General features: G+C 42.5%; 1 protein-coding gene across 1 annotated transcript in view; it reads left to right on the top strand.

Annotated features, from left to right (window-relative positions):
• The first annotated feature begins 3682 nt into the window (after window positions 1-3682).
• TBC1D19 (TBC1 domain family member 19) overlaps window positions 3683-25890 on the top strand; it is a 921320-nt gene continuing 899112 nt past the window's right edge. Inside the window, exon 1 of the mRNA XM_069202139.1 lies at window positions 3683-3897. Within this exon, the coding sequence (XP_069058240.1) occupies window positions 3799-3897 (99 nt within the window). The 5' untranslated portion in view covers window positions 3683-3798. The remainder of the gene's footprint in view (window positions 3898-25890) is intronic.

Raw genomic sequence — 25890 nt, 5'->3', positions numbered from 1 at the left:
TACTGGGGTCCTGATTAGCAGGATCCCAGTAGACACACTCAAACACACTGGCAAACAGGCCAAAAGTGTGGGTAACCAAGCTAGAAAGAGGCTACTTTCCTACAAGGTTAGCATCCACAATAATGATTTACAAGCTTTTATACACCGACTTTTACATGAATGACTCAAATAGTGAATCTAGAAGTCATTAGCTCATAGTGCCTATGCTTATGCCAACTTATGTACAATATCACAAATTCAAGTCAAGGTACTTTGGCCGTCGATATTTTGATCCCCTAGGCAAGTATCAGGTTCATCCTAAGCCTTCGTTAAGCTTGAGTTAAAAGGGTTACAGAGTGTTTGTAACCAAAACGGCGAAGATAAATCTGACTCATGTCTCATATGAGTGAGAAGGCAATCAACGGAGATCTGAATCTCTAATCAAGCGCCAATGCCATAAAGTAGTTGTAAAGTGGAGTATTGTCACAGTGTAATAGAGTGTCGTGGAGTGGCAGAGTGTCATAGAGTGGAAAGGCATAAAGAAGAGTGAAATGGCATAGAATGAAGTAAAGTAACGTGAAGCGGCATAGAGAAAGTTGGGTAGAGTTTTGTTGAGCATAGTACATTGTTGTATAGTAGAGTGGCATACAGGGTTGTGCAGTGCCGTAGAGTAGAGTATCATAGATTGAAGTGGCATAGAGTGGCGTGAAGTGGTATAGAGTGGAGTAAAGTGGAATGGAGTGGCGTATAAGGAGTTGTGTAGGGAGTTACAGAGTGGAGAAAGTGTTAGAGTTTCATGGAATAGAGTTTCAGAGTCTAGTATCATGGAGTGTAATGTCAGAGTGAAGTTGGGTGGTCTAGAGTGAAGTGGCATAGAGTACAGTGGTCCAAAGTAGATTGGCGTAGAGTGTAGTGGTATAGAGTGCATTGGTTTTGAGTAAAGTGGTGTAGAGTGCATTGGCGAAGACTGCACTTGTTTAGCGTACAGTGCATTAGTGTAGAGTGGTGAAGAGTAGAGGGGAGCAGAGTGGAGTGGCACATCATAGATTGCAGTGGTGCGGAGTGCAGTGGGGCAAAGTGCTGTGTCATAGAATGATGCAGTGCATGGTAGAGTGGTGTGGCACATCATAGATTGCAGTGGTTCAGAGTGCTGTGTCATAGAGTGATGCGGTGCATCGTAGAGTGGAGTGGTGCAAGGTAGAGTAGACTGATGTAGAGTGTAGTGGTGGTGTGCAGTGATGCAGAGTAGAGTGGCATAGAGTGTAGTGGCATATAGTACATTGGTGTAGAGTGCAGTAGAGTGGCATATAGTTGAGCAGTGCAGAGTAGAGAGGAGTATAGTTCAGTGGCAGAATGTAGTGTTGCAGAGTAGAGTGTCATAAAGGGCAGTGGTGTAGAGTAGAGTGACACAGAATGCATTGGCGTAGAGTGCAGCGATGTAGAGTGATGCAGAGTAGAGAAGAGTGGCGTAGAGTACAGTGGAGCAGAGTAGAATAGAGTTGCATAAAGTGCTGTGGCATAGAGTAGACTGCTGCAGAGTACAGTATAGTGGTGAAGAGTAGATTGTTGCAGAGAGGAGCATAGTGATGTAGAGTGCAGTAGCATATAGCGGTGCAGAGCAGATTGGAGTGGCACAGGGTACATTGGAGTGGTGCAGGGTAGATTGGACTGGCATAGCATAGAGTGGAGTTGCGTAGATTGCAGTGGCATAGAGGAGATTATTTCAAAGTAGAATGAAGTGCCCTACAGTGGAGTGGTGTAGAGTAGATTAGAATGCAGTGGTGTAGAAAAGAGTGCAGTGGGACAGAGTGCAGTGGCATTGAGTGCAGTGGTGCAGAGTAGAGTGGCATGGAGTTCAGTGGCAGAGAGCGCAATGTTGCAGATTAGAGGGTCGCAGAGTACAGTGGTGTATTGTAGAGTGGCATAGAGTGCTGTGGCGCAGAGTACAGGGGCATTGAAAGCAGTGGAATAGAGTGCTGTGGTGCAGAGTAGATTGGCATAGAGTGCAGTGGCATAGAGTTAATTGGTTTTGAGTAAAGCAGTGAAGAGTGCACTGGCAGAGTGCAGGGGTGTAGTGTACTATGGTTAGAGTAGAATAGCATAGATTGCAGTGGCGTAGTGTAGAGTGGAGTGGTACTGCATAGATTGCAGTGGCGTAGAGTAGCACAGAGTGGAGAAAAGTGGTGTAGGGTGCAGTGGTATAGGGTAGATTGTTTCAGAGTGGAGTGAAGAAAAGATAGAGAAAAGATAATATACTTCAATATGCTTAAGTATGTAACGATAACAACAACATAAATAATAACTCTAGGCATAATGGTCCAAAATGAAATATGGCTTCTCCCTGTTAGCCAAGCTATAATCAAGCTCTTCATTACCTAGATAACAAAACATTAAACATAAATGTTAGAAAAACATACCCTTCTAATAGCTAAATTGTTGTGTGAAAAGATAAAATCGGGGCTCAATCTCGACTTCACTGTTTCACCAACTGGTGTGATCTTAGGCAAATACAAATATTGTGTTTCACAGAGTCTCCTTTCTAGCCTGCAGGCATCAGGGTGAGTGGGACTGTTTCCTCTTTAGATCTTCCTCATTGTCTTGCAGTTCCTCTTGAAGGCGTCCTGCAGTGCTCCTCTTCAAGGCGCCAGCAGGTGATTCAGACAGTAATCATCAAAAGCTATTTTCTCCTCCTCCTGCCCTTTGTTCTTATGAGCACCCTTAATGCCCACAGCTGTGAACAGGACAAACAAAAGGGCAGAGGGCGCAGGGGGCCTCCGGACTCACCTTCATTCTGTTACCATCAGATTGGAGGATGGTTGGTACAGGGTTTTTATAAGTAGCGCTTTTGTGCGCTAATGGCCCTCTGAACAATAGAAGTGAGAGGGGACTTTTTTTGTCACCCACCCTCCAAAATCTGGGGGGGGATACATCCCCTGCGTCCCCCACACTTCCTACGCCCATGGTGCATAAGACAGCCAGAGAAAACAAGAACCTGCTTTCTTTAGTAAGACTCAAAAGGCACCAGTTGTAGGTAAGGGAGGTGTTTAATCAACCTCAGCCAATGACATAACTCACCAACTGAGACAGAACCCTGAGGTCATTTGTGAGTTAATAGGGTTCCACAATACTGCAGGAGATTTTAAGTGAGAAGAAACAAGGAGGCACTAGAAGATACTACACTGCCCTCTGGGAGGGGTTTGCACTATAACGCGTCCTCACGACACTACATTGATGAGGTATGTTAGCAGAACAAGAATTGCTTTTATCAGGAAAATGTAAAGTTTGATACTGAACAAACACACCTCGATTGCCCACTATTTATGTAATCAAGGTTTTCTTCGTTTTATACGTTTAAACTATTCTATTTTACCTACTGCAATTGTTAAAAAGCTGCATTGTGCTATAAATGGAAGTCAATTGTTATGTATGAATAAGAAAATTATACTTTCATTATTTGTTATCTAAGCTTTACACCGTTACGTTAATTGTCTCACTTGTTTTATAACGTTTTAGTTGTTAACTGTCTATATGTTGAGTTAAGTATTGTTTATTAGACAACCGCCATACGGTTTGGTTCGGACATATTAATATAATTTTTCCCAACGTGTGACTTCTTGAAACCGTTTGGTAGACTAACATTTGGCGGGCGGAACCTTGAGAACGCAGGAACGTAGGAAACGCGGTGATGTTCCTGGTCGGAGCGGCCAGTTTTAGATTCGCAGTTGCCTGGTAACTGGTGCTTGAGGGCACTCCCCGCACGTACTGCGGCGGAATAAATAACATAAAGGGGCTACTGGCCCCACCATCTCAGAAGAGAAGATGCTGGACCAGGACACTGCGCTTTCGGTAACCATTGCACAGATTGTGCAAAGACTGCAGGGCACTGGCCTTTGCAGCCGACTGGAGAGACAAGCACAGGTGAGTTCAAGGAACATAACTGGCGGAGTGGCCATGTTGAGCAGAGTCGGACATGGCAATAAAAAGAGGACTATTACGCGAGGCTTCAGACGGATGTCGCTAAATTGGCGGCCATCTTGGGAGCGAAAATGTAGCTAATGTTTGAATGAAATTTCAGCAGTTCTTTTTCCGTTTTGGTCACCCCACCGTTGCCTTTCTCCCTCGTTTTCTTTGTGCTCGGAGATATATTTGGTTACCCAACATTCTATGGTGTCTTCAAGTAAATAGTGATTGTACAAATACAATGTCTCACACGACCACGTAGTTCGTTGACAAGTTTGTTTGAGAATACAGATTGCCTGGTTTTGTTTTGTGGAGTTACAGTTATCATGCTGTTTACTTAGTAACCGATTGCTTTTCAAAAATGTTGAAAATACTCATTTTCAAAATGGTGGCACCAAATGGCTCGTGTAGGACAAGTCACATTTTTGTCCCCGCTGTGTTGAAAACGAACCCCGCCCTCCTCCTCAGTAGACCATTGTCTTCTCTAAACTTGGCTTGTTTGCTTATGTGAAGGTTCTTCTCGCATCATCGTTTGACAGGGTCTGGGGTTTAACAAGTATTTTATGGTGCGAATCTCGGGTCATATGGCTATTTAAATCTGTGCTAGAGGACGTGTTTGGTGTCCAGAATACCCGTTTCGATGACCCTATGTTGCACTGAAAAGACAAGGACGTGAATGTACTCTCCACCCAGATTTGCCACGTTTTCAGTATGTCCATGTCACATTCTCATATTTTCAGCATGCTTGTGACATTTTCCACATTATCTGTGACACTTTAATGCATAAAACATTTTACATGGGAAAAGTGGGAGGTTTAAAAAAATAATCGGGAGAATCTTTTTCCCCATTGACTTCTGTTGAAGAAGAGTCAATTTCAGACGAGAGGCAGCCAAAATAAAGCAATTTTTGGTTTTAAAATATCGGGAGCCCCCAGCCTGAATCTGGTATAATAGCTATTAGCATGTATGATAACAGCGTAACACACGAGTGTGTATCTAGCAAAGACCGAGTGACAGGCACATACAGCACAAAGGCAGAGAAGAGATGGCACAGATCGAGGTGTGCAAAGATATAGGGACAGGGCCACCAAAGGCGTAAAATGACATTGAGCAAGAGCAGGATGGGGCCAGAGAGCAAGGGTAGTATAGAGGATGAGGGCATACTAAATTGAGTCAGGTAAGTCACAGGAAGAGACTACATGGGGCAGAAACAACGGAGGTTGAGTGCATGGAGCAGAGCTATCTAACTTACTCTTGAGATTGAGATGCCTGGTGTCATTACGGCTCTTCATTTTAGTGCGGTGATGCAGGCACTGCACTAGACTGCAACAAACCTTACCCCTGATGCGTGGTACTTGGCAAAGCTGCCCGTCCCTAAACCATGCATAAACAATATATTACCCCAAGTCAAAAAGGAAGATCGTCCTAGAGTCATTCTAGGGTAATCAGATTACTTCAGATGGGCTATTCCTGTAATTATCTGAGGAAGTCATCACAAGCCATCCTGAAGAATGTGTATAGGGCGAAATATTTAAATGAGATGACTCCAGAGTCATCACAAAAACTACTCCAGGATGGTGTCCTGATTACTTCAATTGAAAATACGTGATGATCTTTGTAGGAAGTTGGCTCTGTATGCACTATTTCAAAGTAAGGAATAGTATGCACAGAGTCCAAGGGTTCCCCTTAGAGGTAAGATAGTGGCAAAAAGAGATAATACTAATGCTCTATTTTGTGGTAGTGTGGTCGAGCAGTAGGCTTATCAAAGGAGTAGTGTTAAGCATTTGTTGTACATACACACAGGCAATACATGAGGAACACACACTCAGAGACAAATCCAGCCAATAGGTTTTGTTATAGAAAAATATCTTTTCTTAGTTTATTTTAAGAACCACAGGTTCAATTTCTACATGTAATATCTCATTTGAAAGGTATTGCAGGTAAGTACTTTAGGAACTTTGAATCATTACATTAGCATGTATACTTTTTACATAAAACACAATAAGCTGTTTTAAAAGTGGACACAGTGCAATTTTCACAGTTCCTGGGGGAGGTAAGTTTTTGTTAGTTTTGTCAGGTAAGTAAATCACTTACAAGTCTCAGGTTTGGGTCCAAGGTAGCCCACCATTGGGGGTTCAGAGCAACCCCAAAGTTACCACACCAGCAGCTCAGGGCCGGTCAGGTGCAGAGGTCAAAGAGGTGCCCAAAACGCATAGGCTTCAATGGAGAGAAGGGGGTGCCCCGGTTCCGGTCTGCCAGCAGGTAAGTACCCGCGTCTTCGGAGGGCAGACCAGGGGGGTTTTGTAGGGCACCGGGGGGGACACAAGTCCACACAAAAAGTACACCCTCAGCGGCACTGGGGCGGCCGGGTGCAGTGTAGAAACAAGCGTCGGGTTTTCAATGGAAATCAATGAGAGATCAAGGGATCTCTTCAGCGTTGCAGGCAGGCAAGGGGGGGGCTCCTCGGGGTAGCCACCACCTGGGCACGGGAGAGGGCCTCCTGGGGGTCACTCCTGCACAGAAGTTCCGTTCCTTCAGGTGCTGGGGGATGCGGGTGCAGGGTCTTTTCCAGCCGTCGGGACGTTAGGTTCAGGCAGTCGCGGTCAGGGGGAGCCTCGGGATTCCCTCTGCAGGTGTCGCTGTGGGGACTCAGGGGGGACAACTTTGGTTACTCACGGTCTTGGAGTCGCCGGAGGGTCCTCCCTGAGGTGTTGGTTCTCCACCAGTCGAGTCGGGGTCGCCGGGTGCAGTGTTGCAAGTCTCACGCTTCTTGCGGGGAGTTGCAGGGGTCTTTAAATCTGCTCCTTTGAAACAAAGTTGCAGTTCTTTTGGAGCAGTGCCGCTGTCCTCTGGAGTTTCTTGTCTTTCTTGAAGCAGGGCAGTCCTAAGAGGATTCAGAGGTCGCTGGTCCCTTGGAAAGCGTCGCTGGAGCAGGTTTCTTTGGAAGGCAGGAGACAGGCCGGTAAGTCTGGGGCCAAAGCAGTTGGTGTCTTCTGATCTTCCTCTGCAGGGGTTTTTCAGCTCAGCAGTCCTCTTCTTCTTGTAGTTTCAGGAATCTAAATTCTTAGGTTCAGGGGAGCCCATAAATACTAAATGTAAGGGCGTGTTTAGGTCTGGGGGGTTAGTAGCCAATGGCTACTAGCCCTGAGGGTAGGTACACCCTCTCTGTGCCTCCTCCCAAGGGGAGGGGGTCACATCCCTAATCCTATTGGGGAATCCTCCATCTGCAAGATGGAGGATTTCTAAAAGTTAGAGTCTCTTCAGCTCAGGACACCTTAGGGGCTGTCCTGACTGGCCAGTGACTCCTCCTTGTTATTCTCATTATTTTCTCCGGCCTTGCCGCCAAAAGTGGGGGCCGTGGCCGGAGGGGGGCGGGCAACTCCACTAGCTGGAGTGTCCTGCGGTGCTGGCACAAAGGGGTGAGCCTTTGAGGCTCACCGCCAGGTGTGACAGCTCCTGCCTGGGGGAGGTGTTAGCATCTCCACCCAGTACAGGCTTTGTTACTGGCCTCAGAGTGACAAAGGCACTCTCCCTATGGAGCCAGCAACATGTCTCGGTTGTGGCAGGCTGCTGGAACCAGTCAGCCTACACAGATAGTCGGTTAAGGTTTCAGGGGGCACCTCTAAGGTGCCCTCTGGGGTGTATTTTACAATAAAATGTACACTGACATCAGTGTGCATTTATTGTGCTGAGAAGTTTGATACCAAACTTCCCAGTTTTCAGTGTAGCCATTATGGTGCTGTGGAGTTCGTGTAAAACAGACTCCCAGACCATATACTCTTATGGCTACCCTGCACTTACAATGTCTAAGGTTTTGTTTAGACACTGTAGGGGCACAGTGCTCATGCACTGGTGCCCTCACCTATGGTATAGTGCACCCTGCCTTAGGGCTGTAAGGCCTGCTAGAGGGGTGACTTATCTATACCTGCATAGGCAGTGAGAGGCTGGCATGGCACCCTGAGGGGAGTGCCATGTCGACTTACTCGTTTTGTTCTCACCAGCACACACAAGCTGGCAAGCAGTGTGTCTGTGCTGAGTGAGGGTTCTCCAGGGTGGCATAAGACATGCTGCAGCCCTTAGAGACCTTCCTTGGCATCAGGGCCCTTGGTACCAAGGGTACCATTTACAAGGGACTTATCTGGATACCAGGGTGTGCCAATTGTGGATACAAAGATACAGGTTAGGGAAAGAACACTGGTGCTGGGGCCTGGTTAGCAGGCCTCAGCACACTTTCAATTCAAAACATAGCATCAGCAAAGGCAAAAAGTCAGGGGGTAACCATGCCAAGGAGGCATTTCCTTACAATCTTGTACTACTCCAGGAATACTAATTGACAACTTCAGGATGAGTGTGAATTACTCCAGGATGATTTCAGGACAATGTCACGATTACTGTGGATAACTCATGGATGATTTCTTAACATCTTCAGAATGAGTGTGGATTACTCCAGAATGATTTTATGACAACTTCAGAATGAGTGTGGATTATTCAAGGATGATTTCAGGGCAATGTCAGGATTACTATGGATAACTCATGGATGATTTCTTAACATCTTCAGAATGAGTGTGGATTACACCAGAATTATTTTATAACAGCTTTATAATGAGTGTGGATTACTTTTAGAGGGGTTCATGACTACTGCAGGATGAACAGAGATTACAGTTATTAAACACAAGGAGAGTGGGGAAAACACACTATGGTACATCGCCTAATCAACACATGGAATTATTTAGAAGTACTCCCTATCCGTAATAACCAAGAGTATCCACTGAGTGAGTACTCTAGGTTATTATGAATGAGGAGTACTTCTGAATGATTCCATAAAATGCTCTGGATGTTTGTGGATCACTCCTAACTGTTTAAATAGTGACTTACGGTTGAATAATTTCTTTTAGAATCTGTGACACAAGTACATTCTCAGAATGACATTTCTTCAATCCAGAATTCATCAAGTCTAATTTAAAAACGCAAATCTTGGGAGAAACACTATGTCCCTGTAAAAAAGAAAACTGTTGGGGTTTAAAACATGTTTCTTCTTTAAACAAGGCAGAGAGTGATATAAAATGAATTTGTGAGGAAAGTGCCAAAATGCATTTAGTAGCAGCCTTTATGACATTACCTCATACTCACTGTGCATTATCTTCATTTGAGCTAAACAACATTACTCTAAGTTTTGATATGGTGGCCTGTGGCAATATACCGAACAATGTAGTGGATGAAATTAAATGAATCTGAAATGGCTTGCCACTGTTAGCTTTCATTTAGCCAAAGCCTCAAAGAGAAATAGGACACTGTACAAGATAACATTAAAGGTAAGCAAAAATAATTGTAAAATATCAACAAAATAAGCAACTCTGTTGTGTGCTTCCAGATTCAGAGTATTTTGTCCTCTTTTGCAATTGCAGATCATTATGGCAAGATTCCTTCTCGCAGGTCAGTTGTTGAGAGGTAGCCAGCTTGCACGGAGATGTCAAAACATTCTAAAAAGATAAAAGCATACGTTAGTACCTTTTCTTCAACCAAGTTACTTTAGCTTTTCTTTTAGACTGGCTGCTTTCATAAATCACTGGATCCCCCTCCAGCATAAAGGGTGCCTTAAGAGATGTTTTTAACCTTGCTTTGTTTATGGTGCTTGTTTCAAAGGTGCACAAGTGAAATTAGGACATTGTTCAGATGGAAGGTGGAGAAAGAAAGTGTCCCTTTCTGGTCTGTAGGAGCAAAGGGATAAGTTAGATTCAGAATATCAGTCCCAGAGTTTTAATATAACATAACAATAGAAAATCCTATTGTTTTTCCTCAACAGACAAGGGAATCTGTGGTTTCAATCTCTGCCATACATTGACACCATAGTTTGACAACATAGGCCCTCATTACAAGATTGGCGGTAATGACCGCCTACCGCCACGGCGACGTCCGCCAACATACCGCTGCCGTGGCTACCAGCCGGCAACGCGTATTATGACCGCCGGCGGTATACCACCAGAAATCCGGCGGAATACCGCCGACCGTATCATGAGCAATGATACGGCCTGGCGGTGTTCTGCTGGCGGACGCTGCTGCTGCCAGCAGCGCCGCGGACCCTCTCCAGCTGGAGGACCCCCACAAAGCAGGTAAGTCGGGTTCTCTGACCGGAGAGGGGGGAGGGGGTGTTGTGTGTATGGGGGGGTGTATGTTTTGGGATGCGTGCATGCGGGTGTGAGTCGTGGTGGATGCAGGCATTAATGAGTGAATGTGTGTGTTGTTGATGCATGTGTGTGTCAAGGTCTGTTGGTGTATGTTGTGGGATGTGGGTATGTATGTGTGCATGCATGGGTGGTGGTGGGTATGCGTGTGTGCATGTGTGTATATGGGTGCACGTGTCGGTGTGTATATGTGCGGGGGCAGGAGCGGGTGGGGGATGGTGGGGGAGGACTCTGGGCAGGGGGTGGGGTGCGGGGGATGCCCCTATCAGTGCCAGGGAACGAATTCCCTGGCACTGATAGTGCCTACCGCCATGGTTTTCGTGGCGGTACAGAAACCATGGAAAAACCATGGCGGTAGGCTGGGTCGTAATCCCGAGGGCGGGAATGTGATGGCCGCCAGGCTGGAGACCGAATTCTCCAGCCCAGCAGCCGTTACCACCCTGGCGGTCGGTGTGTTAATAGGGCGGTTTTGGATGGGGGTAACCACCATGGTCCAAATCCTGATTTTTTTTTTTTTTACCACCGGCCTGTTGGCGGTATTACCGCTGCTATAACACCGACCGCCAGGGTTGTAATGAGGGCCATAGTGTCTTTACACATAGCCCCTCTAACATACAGGATAAATCACAGATGTACAAAGGTTGAAAGCAGCAAGTGCCCTCCAGATGAATATTGGAGGGAGCTCCATTGAACTATGCTTGCAGCATGTCCATCTGAAAATAAAATAAAATGAGTTAAGAGATTTCCATAGCGACAAGTACAGGACTGTAGGAAAGTACCCTCTTTTTGACATGGTTACCCCCACTTTTTGCCTGTTGTCAGCATGTTTTGAATGTGTGCACTGGGATTCTGCTAACTAGGACCCCAGTGACTGCTCTCTCCCTTTAAATTTGGTTGCTTGGACCACAAGCATCCCATAGTTGTCATACTGGTGCCCCCTTATAAGTCCCTAGTAAATGGTACCCAGGCACCCAAGGCATTGGGGCACCAGGGGTTCCCCATGGGCTGCAGCATGTATTATGCCACCCATGCGAGCCTATGTAAAATGTGTCTACAGGCCTGTCATTGCAGCCTGCATGAAAAGGTGCATGCACCCTTTCACTTTAGGTCACTACACCATGTCGCTATAAGTCACCCCTATGGTAGGCCCTTCTAGCCCAGAAGGCAAGGTTCAGGTACCTGTGTGAGAGGGCACCCCTGCCTGAGCAGAGGTGCCCCCACAAACTCCAGCTCCATTTTCCTGGACTTCGTGAATGCGGGGGCGGCATTTTACGCATGTACTGGACACAGGTCACTACCTATGTCCAGCTACATAATGGTAACTCTGAACCTGGGCATGTTTGGTATCAAACATGTCGGAATCATACCCCAATACTGTTGCCAGTATTGGTTATATGATTCCATGCACTCAGTGGGCTCTTTAGAGGACCCCCAGCATTGCTCTTAACAGTTTGCAGGGTTCTTTCAGGCAGCCCGCGTTGCTGCCATCCTACAGACTGGTTTCTGCTCTCCTGCTGCTTGACCAGCTCAAGCCCAGGAAGGCAGAACAAAGGATTTCCTTTGGGAGAGGGAGGCAACACCCTCTCCCTTTGGATATAGTTGTTACATGGCTTGGGAGGAGTAGCCTCCCCAAGCCACTGGTATGCTTTGAAGGGCACACTTTCTTAGTATATGGTTTGGTTCCCACGGGCCTTCAATATCGCCTATCGCTTTTCACTGTTTTTGGCAATTTCAGATTGCTACTGTACATATAATAGTGTGTTTACTTACCTCCTATTGTAGTATTGCCTATTTAGTATTTGTGTCACTAATATAAAGTACCTTTATTTTTGTAACACTGTGTGGTTCTTTCATGTGTGTAAGTGCTATGTGACGAAGGGCCATATGTACGAAAGCTTTTTCCCGTAGACACAGAATGGGTAAAATCATTTGGTACATCTGGCCCTATAAGTGGTATTGCATAAGCTTTGCATGTCTCCTAGATAAGCCTTGGCTGCTCACCCACAGCTACATCTAGAGAGCCCTGGCTTCCTCGACACTGACTACACCTCACTAATAGGGGATACCTGGTAGAAGGTGATAATGTCATAGGTACTCAACACACACCAGGCCAGCTTCCTACATTGACGGCCTACAAGCAAGTGTTTATACCACAGATGAAAGTCCAAAGTAGAGCTGGAAGCAATGTGTGCTGTCACCAGGATTTCTGGTTTAAGTCCTGTATGGCTTGCCTATTTGGGTAGAAGTGACTGCAGGAGTGGAAAGGCAATACAAATCATTAAAAGAACCCTCCTGCAACAACGTGACCTGCTAGGGGACTACTTAAACCTAAAGGTTTTATCACTAAAAACAAATGTTTAATGTCAATTACGTTTTTACACAAACAATTTGCAGCTTTGACCTGAATGTTAGTTATCACAAGGGTAATTAAGTTAACTTAAATATCTTACCAAATGACGCATACATTTTCAGTTGATCCTTGTCCAATACTCGCATCAGCACACAATCATTTGAAAATGAATAGATCCCAATAAAACCTTCACAAGCTGCTGCATCTCAACCTGAAGATAACAATAGGAAGCATTATTATACATGACATCAAATATACATGCTTTGAAAAAAGGTTTCATTTCTAGATGGCTATTTGACATTTATAAGCACCATGTGTAATAGTGAAAAAACTGGTGAATTAGTGCCAGAAATACACAGTAGCCATGTCAAAAATGCTCTCCAATGCGGATTTCTTTTTGCAGGGAATCTAGAATGTTTGTCAAAGCACAGTGCTGTCTGCATATGCAAGGATTGGGCATCATGCAATGGATGCCTAGTTGCCAAGGAATACTGCTGTTATTTGAGGGTCAGCTTGTCACCAGTGTGGGCAATAGGCGCAACACTTCCCACTCATGAACTCACAGAACATCAAATGTTTTTCTAACTTACCCTCTACTGCTGTCAAGACGCCAAATGGTGCTCCAGGCTGCTTTCCTTCTCCCTCACATAGACAGCTCCAGATCCTCGGTCAGTACTCCTGGGAGAAGTGGATGGGAGTCCTCTGGGCAGACTGCATGAAGAGGCAACTGGGAGTGAATGGCACAGCCTAGTGGAGAGTTTCAAACAGAAGAGCATGGGAAGCAGCAAGCATGAGAGAGCATGAGCATGTGACCATCGATGTGCATGGGCAACTGGATGTTGCAGAGGTGAGAGTCCTTGTTATGTGAAAAATGTAGGTGTGGATAGAAAAGCATGAGTGACTCCACTCCTGTGTAAACGTTTGCCAACATGTTCTGATAGGAGCATCAGGAAGAATGAAGTATATAAGAATGCTAGCAGCTGAGGGACGGTATGAATCAACATCCACAAATATTTTATTGATTCATCCATTTAAACTCAATATTTGGTATCAGAACTTTCTATCTAGAAGCCTCTACTCTCTCTACCCTTCAATCCCACCACCTTCAAAAGTTACCAGAAGAAAAGACAGGCTTAAAGACTAAGTAGTGTTTGAGAGATAGAGGCAGCCAGGGAGTCTGGATGGTTCTGTCAGGTTTCTTTGGCCTTGAATATTTATTTAGTTGTGCCTCTATATATTATCTAAGCTTAGGGTAAAACCAAAGACAGAGCTGGTGGCAGAGAATATAGTTGGAGATGGGATAGGAAATGGGAGAGAGAAGAAGAGTGAAAACAGTGGGTCAGATGGATGTTTCTTTTGGGATGCAGTATTGGAGGAAGGGGAGCCTGGCCAGGGTTTTTGTGGATGGGCATAAGCGTTTCAGCTATGCCCTTCTTCCAAGGTGTATTTGGAGCTGTTTTTGAGAGAAATTTGAGTAAGTCTTTTCAGGTAGGGGCTGAGCAGCTGGATCCCCTGGTGAGTGGCTCTTGATGGTTGCACCCCCCTTGTACAAACATGAACTGGTTCTAGAGAACAAACGTATGTGAAGTAAAAGTTTACTGCAACTTATGCAAAAGTTGCACAACAGGACATACCTCATGAATCAAAGTCTTGTGAGATACAGGTAGACAAGGGGACAGGTTTGTGGAGAAAATATCTCCTTCAATGTATTTTCTGCTTGAACCAGCCTCATACAGAACAGAATTGCCCACACTTTAGCACTGTGAAATTCACATTATTTTGCATAAATTGAAATTTTCAAATTCCCCAAGTGTTATGAAAATTTTGGTAAGGGATAGGCATATGTTTGCTGTGGTGCTGGGAGAAGTTCTAATAGGGAAGCTAGGTCAGTATCATCTGGTTTGAGAGTGAAGTTGATGCGGGCGCCTCTGGCTTTGTTGCACTGAATGGAATGAGGATGTAAGGATTGTTTTGGACTGTGAGTACGTCTCGCTGCAATCTAAATATACACTGTAGCCATTCTCAATTGGGGCACCTTTCCTTTCAATCCTCTACCATTGCCAGGGTTTTCCTTGGATTACCTTAATGGGGAAACTGTGTTTTTTTAAAAATGTTACCTGCCATTGCAGCTGGACCAAATGCTCTCCATTACAGTACAGGATACAGGTTTAATGTCAAATAGTATTAGAAACTCTAACAATATGAACACAGTAGGTTAATGTGCCTGCTGCAAATAGCCTCATGAAACATTCAAATTAGGGTTTGTACTCTGCCATAATTAATTCAGACATTCACCTACCCATTTTAGATAAAATTTGGAACCTTTATATTTGATATTTCTGGCATAATGATGAGTGAAATGGCTTACAGTATATTTTGGAGGGAAAAAAAAGAGGCCAAGAATTATGATAGCAGAACAAACATGGTAACTGTCCATATAGCTACAAATATTTTTAGACCGTTTCACATAGAACAAACTCGACCAGAAGGAATTGGAGTTGTTTACATGAGCACCAGTTACAATCCACAAGGTCACATTCATTTCTATTTTATGCATGGGAAGATTATGTGATTTGCCCAAAATCACAGGATGCTGAGCCAGCGACAGGACTCGAACCTGGCTCAGGTTCGAGTCGGCAGCTCAGACCAAAACTCCTCAATTCTTTTCCCAAGTACCTTCCCTGAAGCACACCAAAAAAATGAAGTAGAGAAATGCGTTTTAAAAAAGCAAACTAAAACAAGAAAAAGCAATTATTTATACATGTTTTATGATTTCCCCAGTGCATTTTACTAAGTCAGCTATTTAATATGCAAGCCCACAAAGTCACTGCAAATAAACTGAGCAACAAGAATTACATAATCCACACAAACATAAATCTTTAACAGGACATTTCAGAAAGCCGAGATAGCTTTTGCTTCAAAACACACAAACATTTTTTTTTTCTTATTAGGCATATTTGAATGGTGTGATACGAACCTCCAAACTGCGAGAAAGAAATGCCCCTGTACATATCTGCGAATTGGTGTCACCATTATCTTATTTTCGTTTTATGCTTGCACAATGCAAATAATCCCCATTACAAATCTGTGTGCATTTCTTGCCTACTCTGCTTTACCGAAACACAGTTAAAACATTAGCCAGTCCTTGTTTTATCATTTGCTGGCTGGTACCTATGGTTTAATATTTGCCACTTGAAAACCAAGACTACATGTCCTACAGTACAACTACATCAGACAGTGAGCTATTAATGCGTGACATCACCATCAGTTCTTTCTTTGGCTATAAACAATTTCTGAAAGGGCAGAGTTTGTGAAATTCATGTTAATCATTAATCATTAATCATTAACATTTATAAAGCGCGCTACTCACCCGTGCGGGTCTCAAGGCGCTAGGGGAAAAAGGAGGGGTTATCGCTGCTCGAACAGCCAGGTCTTTAGGAGTCTCCGGAAAGCGGAGTGGTCCTGGGTGGTCCTGAGGCTGGTGGGGAGGGAGTTCCAGGTCTTGGCCGCCAGGAAGGAGAAAGATCTCCCACCCGCCGTGGAGCGCTCAGAGCAGATGTTAAAAGGGGGCTTCCATTATTTATGCTGTTTTCCTCCATTCCATTGGCATCTAGGTGTTAGGCTCCAGATAGACCCCAAACAAGATGAGACTTCAGCAAAAAGAAAAAGGGCTGATGGCCCTTTAGGTGAGGGCTTTGTGTGGCGCCTAGCCTGATTTGCTTTATTAATATTAAATGTTGAACTTATTAAGATTTTAATTGTTTATTTTAACAATTATAATAAATAAGAATGATTTATAAGTAACAAAAGCCAGTAAACATACTAACCTCTGACTTAATTAAAGCATTGTCTGATGTATATCAGATTCTGATCAATAGATATTACATGAAGTAATTGAACAATAATCAGCAAATACTCCAGAAAACACCCAGCCGGTTACATTTTAAAACAAAACTGAAATAAAAATGGCAAACTTGCTCTTGAAATAATCAGTAAATCATCCACAAACATTAGTAAACATTATCATCTTTTTGAATGCAAACAATCCTTGTGAAGTAATCAGCTACCAGTTTTGAAATCATCCTCAAATCATCAAGAGCAAACTCATCTTCTGAAGTCATCACTCACTTTCAAGTCATCCTCAAATCATCAGGAACTACCACCTCTAGAGGAGTCATCAGGTACTCATTTTCATGTCCTTCTCAAATCATCGGGCACAAGTTTCTAAGCATTGCTGATGACTTCAAGAGCTTGATGATGTATGATGATGTGAAAATGACTTCTAATGTAGTTGGATGATCATCCAAAGACTCTGGGATGGCTTCTAAAGTAAATTCAACTAATGGGGTGTATCGATGAGGAAATCAGGCGCTCAGGATACAAGTTTAGCCCTTATGTACTACTGAAAGGGGCACCCTCATAAGGGAAACACCCAACCCTTAAAGGTTTAGAACAAACCCCATACAATGAGAAAAAACAATATGAGGCACCCCACTTATATAACAATTGTAAATTAGTATATGTGTAAAGTAAATTAAATATTAGTTCATTCCAATCAGATAAAATTCCAAAGCCGTCCGGTAAATCCAGTGATTTATTTAATTGAATCTTCACATTGAGCAGCCACTAATCCAAAGAAAAATGCAATTCCAGCCAACACGTGTTTCGTCTTGGGAAATTTTGCATCCCAAATGACTTCTTCAGGGCTTATTCAACCATCAAGATTCAACGTAAATGGGTCTTTTAATCCACCCAGATGTATCCGTTAACACACTGTGTTAAATATCAATCAGATTAACCATATCCCGTATGAAAAGCTCGTATCCGAAACAAACCGGCGTCTCCGTGGCTTCTAAAGTAATCCTGTTTGACCTGGGACGTTTGTATAGCACCACCCGATCCAGAGATCACAAGTTTCCCAGTTCCATGTGTACTACAGCTAGCCTAGGTGTTTTTTCTTTGCATTTTGGGTTTGTAGTCATATTTATATAGTTACAAAAAGTTCAGGACTAATAGTCCTCAAATATAAAGAAAAAGCCTGCACTGGATGAGCTACCGATGCATTTTCATGGCAAGCTTGAGAGGTGTGCCAAACAACACCAGTCTCGAAGACTGTGCTGTCCGATACTGGAAATTGACCTTTGTAAATGGTGTACTGGCTTTTTCCCCACATTTTTTAACATTGTAGCTGGTGAACTGGATTTTTCCACCACAGGTTGTCTTGAAATCATTTGGAGAGTATAGTTTTGCGGCCAGAACCTTGAGAACATAGAATTGTGAAGAACTTTACACTGTGTGAGGAAGAGACAGGGCCTTGTAGTTCCACTGTACAGTATCAGGTCGTCCCTGGGAGACCAGATAAAGGGAGACAATGTAGTGTGACACACACAAGCATGCCACAGTTTGGAAACTAGAAAGAGGGAGTTTTTTTGTTTTTTTTTAAAATCACGTGGCCTCATTTTTCTCATTGATGTACATCGAAGCAAAGACAGTTTTAGGTGGGAGACAGCTAAAATAAAGCAATTTTTGGTTTAAAAACTTGGGAGTCTGTTTCCTGAATCAGGTCTGTTGGCAAGTATGCACACAGTGGCACTCTGTGACTGAAGTGGCTGTGTGTAAGAGGGAATATGGCCTAAAGAGTTAGATGATAATTAGCTGATAAGCAACTATATTGCTTCCTGATTGGAAGAGATGGCACAGCACTAGTTGCTATTGGTACCTCAAAGAGGGGCTTGGTGCATTGATGTGTAATTCACAAATAGAACATACATTTTTTCCAATGGAAATAAGGCTATTTTCCATTATAAGATTAAATGATAAACATACCTGTTTGCATAAAAATCAACATTTTTGTCTGCCAGTGCAAAGCAGTAGTGAAACAAAATGGAATAGTGGAGCATACCATTTGTAATAATCACACGAGTAATTACATTAGCTACACAGATTTAACAAGAGAATGAAAAAAAAATCAATACCTAGATATATGGGTGTATATTGTCTTCGTACTTACTATCTTTTCTGATTCCATTAGCAAACGTATTTATAAATATTCACATTCATGCTTTATATAATTTCATACATTTACATAATTATGGACAATTAAAAAAAACAAATTCACATAGAATCTCATTCAACGAAGGTTGCAATTGCAGATATTTCAATCTTTGTATATTTTCAGCAAATAGATGTAGACTTCAGCCGACACATGTTTCGTCCCATTCCAGGACTTTCTCAAGGCTGGTGGGATGTCAACATAAAAGAATAGTATTGCACAACCTGTTCTATATATACATAAATTCTCAAATTGTTACAAAAAATTACAATGATAAAAACACCAAGTGTAAAAAACTTTGTTCAAACCATTATCCAGAGAACACCATATGTTCCAAAAACACAATTTTCTAAATTCCTATAAATGACACTGCGTAACAAATAGTGTTCCAACACCCAAAATCCACTCCAAACATAAATACAGAATTAAAGAATAAACCCCCAGTAATCCCATATTCCATAAAACACTCTTTGTTATTATACAGGAGTGAGAAATAAAAATTAGGAAGAGAAAATAGTGTCCCATGCAATAAAAACTCTAGTAGTGGATGTACTTTATTCCCGTTCCTAGGTACATCTTAGTTCAAAAAAATTCAACACTAAGAAAGGAAGCAGAGAGTTCATTAGAAGACCACATATCTCTAACCATATACATTAGAAAATGAATGCCTGCAGACTACAAATAGACCAACCTTAAGTTTTTTTCTCAGAATGTATTTTGTAAAGTTTTAATCAGACGCAACGTTCAGTTCTGTCCATCCAAGATGGAGTCCCCAAATTTCAATAACCAATACTCTGTAAGTGCTTTGTTTAAGCATATCTGGACGGGACAGAAAAAGGATTCCAAATCCACATTACGGCGAAATACTAAAGGTTGTAAGTATTAACTCAATTTATATTAATACATTCATCCATTATATATTTAGCCCAACCATGTCTATCACATATAAATTGGCCCAATATATTTAGATGTCACAAACCAAAAAATTAAAGATCATATATATAAATCAATATCCTGTGTGAGTCCCGACTATATCTCACAGTTGCAATATAAACTTATCCCTGTAGCGTAGTACATATCTATAGATATGTAACTATGTATAAAAAGGGATACTTAATTTACCCAACACCCACAAACAAACATAAATAGTCGTACCAGCCCCATCCAAAAGTGCAGAAAACACATCATAAACGAAAAACCATTCTAAGAACGATCCCGTACAATACGCATTAATGCACTTGTGTCTTAAATAGCAACTCTTTAATCAAACTGGAAGGAGGATAGACACTCTTGCCCATCCATTTATATTCACTAATGGTATTCTTACCTGTGTTTTCGCAATTCTATTCGGGACCCCCACATAGTGTGTAAACTAAACGCGATCAAACCTGGATCCATTGTGTCAAACCCATTTAAAGGGTATACCGTCCAATCAGAGCGCAGCTCATATAATTTCCGTTTGACAAAAAACTCAGACAATTTTAACGTTAAGACAGTGGCCATCTTGAAAGAGGAACAAGTTCATTGCAAAATCATTTATCCATTTGATTGATACGATAAAGATCAAGAACCTTCATTTAGTTTAATTTAAAATTCATATCCAAATTGAAAATAATACCATGATATTTGATCCGAGCGATCACAAGCAATCCATTTATATTCGTACCTGTGTATTAGTGAAGCTACTCGGGACCCCACATAGTATATTAAATGCCCGTAAGCAAACCCGGATCATATCAAGCCCATTTAAAGTGTGTGCCATCTGATCGTAACACAACTCATATAATTTCCATTCAGCACAAAAAAACAAAACAATTTCAGAGTCAAAGCGGTGACCATCTTGGAAGAGGCACAAACTCATTGTCAAAATCATCTATCCATTTGATTGGTATAATAAGCATCAAGGCCATTTGTTCAATAGTTTAACAATCAGTTTCCAAATTTAAATAATACCATAATGTTCAATCCGAGCGGTCCATAAGATGGACACTACAATTTATGTGAAAATATTTGTTTCTTAAATATCCATTATACTGCATACTTGCCAAAAAGACAATAACATCAATGCGCCACATGTTAAACCTATTCCCTAAAATTGAAGCTAATATAATGCTTCAGTGCCTTCTATTTCAATTAAAATCAAGCTGTACTACCGCTCAAAACATCACCATATTGTAAAAGCCAGATCTGATAATAATCACAGAATCTACCAGCTATCCTTTTGGAATGTCCACCCATTTCTCAAAATAGTATTATTTATCATTATGTTACATATCCTGCAAACCAATTACCCCTTCTGTAGTGGTCAGTATACATAGAATTAAGTTGTACTTAATCTCATTCATAGTTAGTAATTGAAAAAGAAAAGATGAGTTAGAAATTCACCCATGTGTATATAAAAGAGATGGTAACCTTTAAAGATTGCTAATTAGTAAATATAAGAGAGTAATAATATTATTCAAACTTGTTTCACATATCATATTATCTCTATATAAATATAAGTTACTCTGAACATCCCAAATTACTGTCGATCATTCAAGTATAATCTCTTATATGTATTATGGGCCTCCACTTGTTGATCGTATCGATCATATTTTACTGAGAAAAGTCATCTACCCTATGATACATCTGTGTTTTATGATATACAATTACAGAAAGTGGTACATTTCATCATCTATGTTCATACTTAATTCCATAGATTTTAGTCTGATTATCCATCTTGGCTCATTTTTTTCACAACTGAGTCATTCTATTCCCACCTCTCGGATGTACAGGAGTTTGACTAATGCCCCTATATTTGATCACTGGAATCTCCAGTGCGGGATGTATTTTGCTAATGTGGCATACTATGGGGGAAGATAAGTCATTGTTCCTTAATAAACATATGTGCTCCTGAATCCTCTCTTTAAGGGGCCTGATGGTACTACCCACATATATTTTGCCACATTCACATAATAATATATACACAACATATTTGGTGTTCCAATTTATAAACGTCTCAATCGTATATGTATTACTTCCATTGAAGCTAAAATTGTGAGCAGTAGTGAATGTTAGAGCCTTTGCGAAAGGCAATATTTAAATACAATGCATGCATTCATAAATAATCAATCAAACCTGAAATGCATTAAAACCGAGGAAGCCAAAGATTGTAGTCATTGTCGAATTAATATAATTGAAGAGGTATCACATTAAGTGTATGCATTTTTGATACAGTAAGAACAGCGTGTCATGGAGCACAAGTTCAGCTATCTATCCAGAGAAGCAGGAGTGTGTGATAATGTTCAATTTTATTATCTATGAAGTGGCCTCTTGATTTGGTAAGCAGGGAGATTGATATTCCCGGCATACTACACTCAGTGTGATGTGCACACATGTACTGTAAGTAACTTCCAAGGCCCTGTCTTAGCAACAAGAGGGTGCTTCACTGGCCAGGATTGTATTAAAGGGAGGTGAAATCTGCTTACTATGCTTGATCTATTAGGCAAGGGTGGCTTCATAAGACAAATATCACAGTGTCTTTCCAGTGTGCCAGTCAGTTTTTGATAATTTTGCATCAAAAGAGTAACACTAAATTACCTAAATGTTCATTGTTGTTGGTTTTAATATCTTTAGTTGTAGAAATAGGACTGCATGGGGGGGGCTCTGCGACAATGAGAGATATCCACAGACGTACAGTCACAAATATTTAGGCCACCAACAGCGGGCAGGAAAGGTTCATGAAGGAGGCAATTACAGAGGTGCTGCACAGGTCAGAGGGCGATGTCATTATAGATAGAAACCTAAACTTACTTATGTATAACAAAATGGATCAGTTGCCAACACGCATGGGCATGTTGGCTCGTGCTTGAGGAAAGGGAAAGACTGATTGACAAGTTTGGGAGTGCCAAACACCTGGTGGTCACCACAGCCAGACCACTTAGAGTACACATTCTGTTCCGCTGTACTGAAATCGTATGCCAGGTTGGATCACTTCCATTTCTCACTGTGAGTGTTACCATGCATATCAGACTCTGATATTGTCCCATCTCCCTGTTGAAAAATGCATCTGTAGCACCTACCCTAGGTAGCTCCTTATTCCCTGGGACAGATTAAAGATTTTGATATGACCTATACTGGGATAAAATAACTGGTGTAAGCACCTGAGAATAATTCTGCCTGTTTCCCAACAGAAACAATAATTGTGATTGTCAGAACCTTGTTCAGAGGGCCATGGGGTAAGCAGGAGCTACTGGGCCCAACCGTGGGGGTTTATGCCTTTTACACCTGATGTCCCGGGGCCCGACCTACCATAGCTCCTGAGCAACTGGGCCACGTACTCCTTCAGCACCTAACTTTTAGTAATAGCGTGGTCAAGCAGTCCAAGGCTCCCTCGGGGAAGGGCGGAGGTAGATACAGGGTGTGAACATAGGTGCATAACTCATAATATGCACAGTAGTAGTAATAAATTATCTACCAAAATACCTCTCATTTATGATAAAAGAAGTATTTTATTTTACTGCTATTAGCACAAAGGGAAATAGAAAATTCACAAACACCTACATAGTCCCGCAGAGGTTGAGGCTGAATGGTTTCATAGGTAGTTCCCTGTGTCCCACTTTCTCCTCGCTCCAGCGATAGTAGTTTTCCCCATTTACTATAGGCAACATCCAGGATAAGCCCCACTAGCAGAGTCTCTGTATTAAAGTCAAATGTGTTCCAGTGCCAAATATCTGTGTAGCAAGCACGCCTCCCCCCCCCCCAACTCCAGGGCCAAAATCAGTCTTACTCAGACCTGTAGGATTGGAGCGACGGGAATGCCTGCGCGCGCCCTTTCTGCAGGTGCTGCAGTGGCAGCAACTGTTCAGGTAAGTTTACTGCACGCAGCCCAGGCATACTGCACTCGCCAGTTTTTTAGTTCCTTACACGGGGTCCTACAACCGCAACGACCAGAGGCTACCTGGGCAGGAAAAAAACAAGTATAAGCCTTCGTAACACAGTGAAATATCACCAAAGCGGTCCAACTCCGATACATAGTTGAACTGGGGTGGATTGAATCAGAGAAACAGTTTTGTTTTGTAGATCATATCATATGATGCATGTGAATCTCGATTATTTGCTGGCTTTCCGAGAAACATCAATCCTGTGCACGATATTCCTTCCCTATCAATAAAACACACTGGGAATCTGGCATTACGCTCATGCAACCTTGGGTTAATCATCTCTTCCATTACCACTGACACTTTTTGTAGACCATCATGTATTCACCTCTTTACTGGATGTAATTTTGTATGGGATCTGGAAAAACAGATGTGTCAGAATGGGAAAACTGTTTGGTACAGTGGGCATTACAACTTTTGAGGAAAATTATATACCCCAAACTGTGTGACTTCACTAGTATGAAGTACAACACTGCGTCCTACAACATACAATAAGACAATATGCCAGCCGACCTTTAGCCAATTTTGAGCTTTGGATGTAAACAATATAAATTAAGAAGATATGTACCAACAAGTGTACTAAACTCACACAGTAATGTGAAGGAGAGCTAGTGTGCCAGATAAAGAATGACATTTTGCTTAGAATGCATTCCTCTTTCACCTGTACAGCGGACAAAGAGGCGCAAATTGGTAAATCTGCCATTATTAGTCGTGGCAAACTGGTGCTGGTATGCTAAGCAGTGTGTTTCCCACCTTATTTGACTGTGAGCTCCTCCCGGGAGTTATTCGGCTGACGAGCCTGTGTGGATGCTCTATCTCTCTGGAGTTGTACTTATCTGAGCGGCACTGAACAGTCTTACAAGCACCCACTCTTTGCTGATGACAGAGAAAAATCCAGAAACACATGTCCAGAGATACAACTTGCAACCCTGTTTGTGATTAAATTAAAGTGACTTAGGGCCAGATGTAGCAAAGGATTTGCGCGTCGCAAACTGCGAAAATCGCCGTTTGCGAGGCGCAAACGCCTCTTTGCCATGCAGAAATGCATATTGCGAGTCAGGACCGACTCGCAATATGCATTTCAGAATCGCAAATAGGAAGGGGTGTTCCCTTCCTATTTGCGATTCGCAGTGGTATGCAATACCATTTGCGACCGCATATGTTGTCGCAAATGGTGTCGCAGTTACCATCCACTTCAAGTGGATGGTAACCCACTCGCAAATTGGAAGGGGTCCCCATGGGACCCCTTCCAGTTTGTGAATGGACCCAAAACAATTTTTTCAGGGCAGGTAGTGGTCCAAGGGACCACTGCCTGCCCTGAAAAAATACCGAAACTAAAGGTTTCGTTTTTTTTTTTTTAAGTGCAGCTCGTTTTCCTTTAAGGAAAACGGGCTACACTTAAAAAAAAAAAAAAAAAATGCTTTATTTACAAGCAGTCAAGAACATGGAGGTCTGCTGACTACAGCAGGCCTCCATGTTTGCGAGTGCCTAGACTCGCTATGGGGCCGCAATTTGCGACCCACCTCATGAATATTAATGAGGTGGGTCATTGCGACCCCATAGCGAGTCGCAGACGGTGTCTGAGACACCATTCTGCATTGCAAATTGCGACTTGCAATTTGCGAGTCGGAAGGACTCGCAAATTGCAAGTCGCAATTTGCAATTTTCCTGCATCGGGCCCTTATTCTCCTGCTTTGCACCTACCATAATGCAAATGTTATGTCATGTTATGTTGATTTGTAGAGCACACTATAACCCGGGAGGGTATCCTGGTGCTGGGCAAACTGGTGCAGTTATGCCAACCAGTGCACTCCCTTCCCTGATGATTGATGACATATTCAATAGAGCCATACCTAGATTCCTTGCTGTACATTTTTAGGCCTTTCGAACAAAAAGGCATAAACACTACACTCTAGTAAGGGCGTGATAATTTTGTTAACCCTGTGTGCTGCTGGGGCAGAGCTATGATTCCAGAGCATAAATACTTGCCTTATAGCATATGGGAACTATTGGGGACAGAAATAAATCAGCGCAATTAACCAGGAAATGGACACTATTGAACCCAACTAGGTACCCTTTATAGTTCACCTGTTGAATGAATTCAGAGAAATACCTGCCCTCGGTATCTGAGAGTGCTTAGAAGAATCCTGAGAGACCGCTCTCGGATGCTATTTAGGGTTGGGTTTTCATATGAGACCTGGTGAGTCACCTTTGGAAGTATTGCAAAAGCAGTTGCTGTTGTAAATGCAGCAGAGGGGCCTGGGAGGGACACTAATAATTAACTATTTGCAAACAATTGTCGATTGAGCAGGGCTAAAAGAAAGTGGTAGGTTCTCTAAAACGGCCATGGCCTGTGTATTTAACGGTGTGGCTTAAATAAGTAAACTAAATGTTCGTGATTCCTAGAGTGTACTACTTGATGAGTATATTCTGTCTTCTCTGAGCTTT

Source organism: Pleurodeles waltl, chromosome 1_2, assembly GCF_031143425.1.
Source record: "Pleurodeles waltl isolate 20211129_DDA chromosome 1_2, aPleWal1.hap1.20221129, whole genome shotgun sequence".
In the NCBI taxonomy this organism is placed as follows: Eukaryota; Metazoa; Chordata; class Amphibia; order Caudata; family Salamandridae; genus Pleurodeles; species Pleurodeles waltl.
Note: the sequence above shows the minus strand (reverse complement) of the source record. Positions and strands in the feature narration are given on the sequence as shown.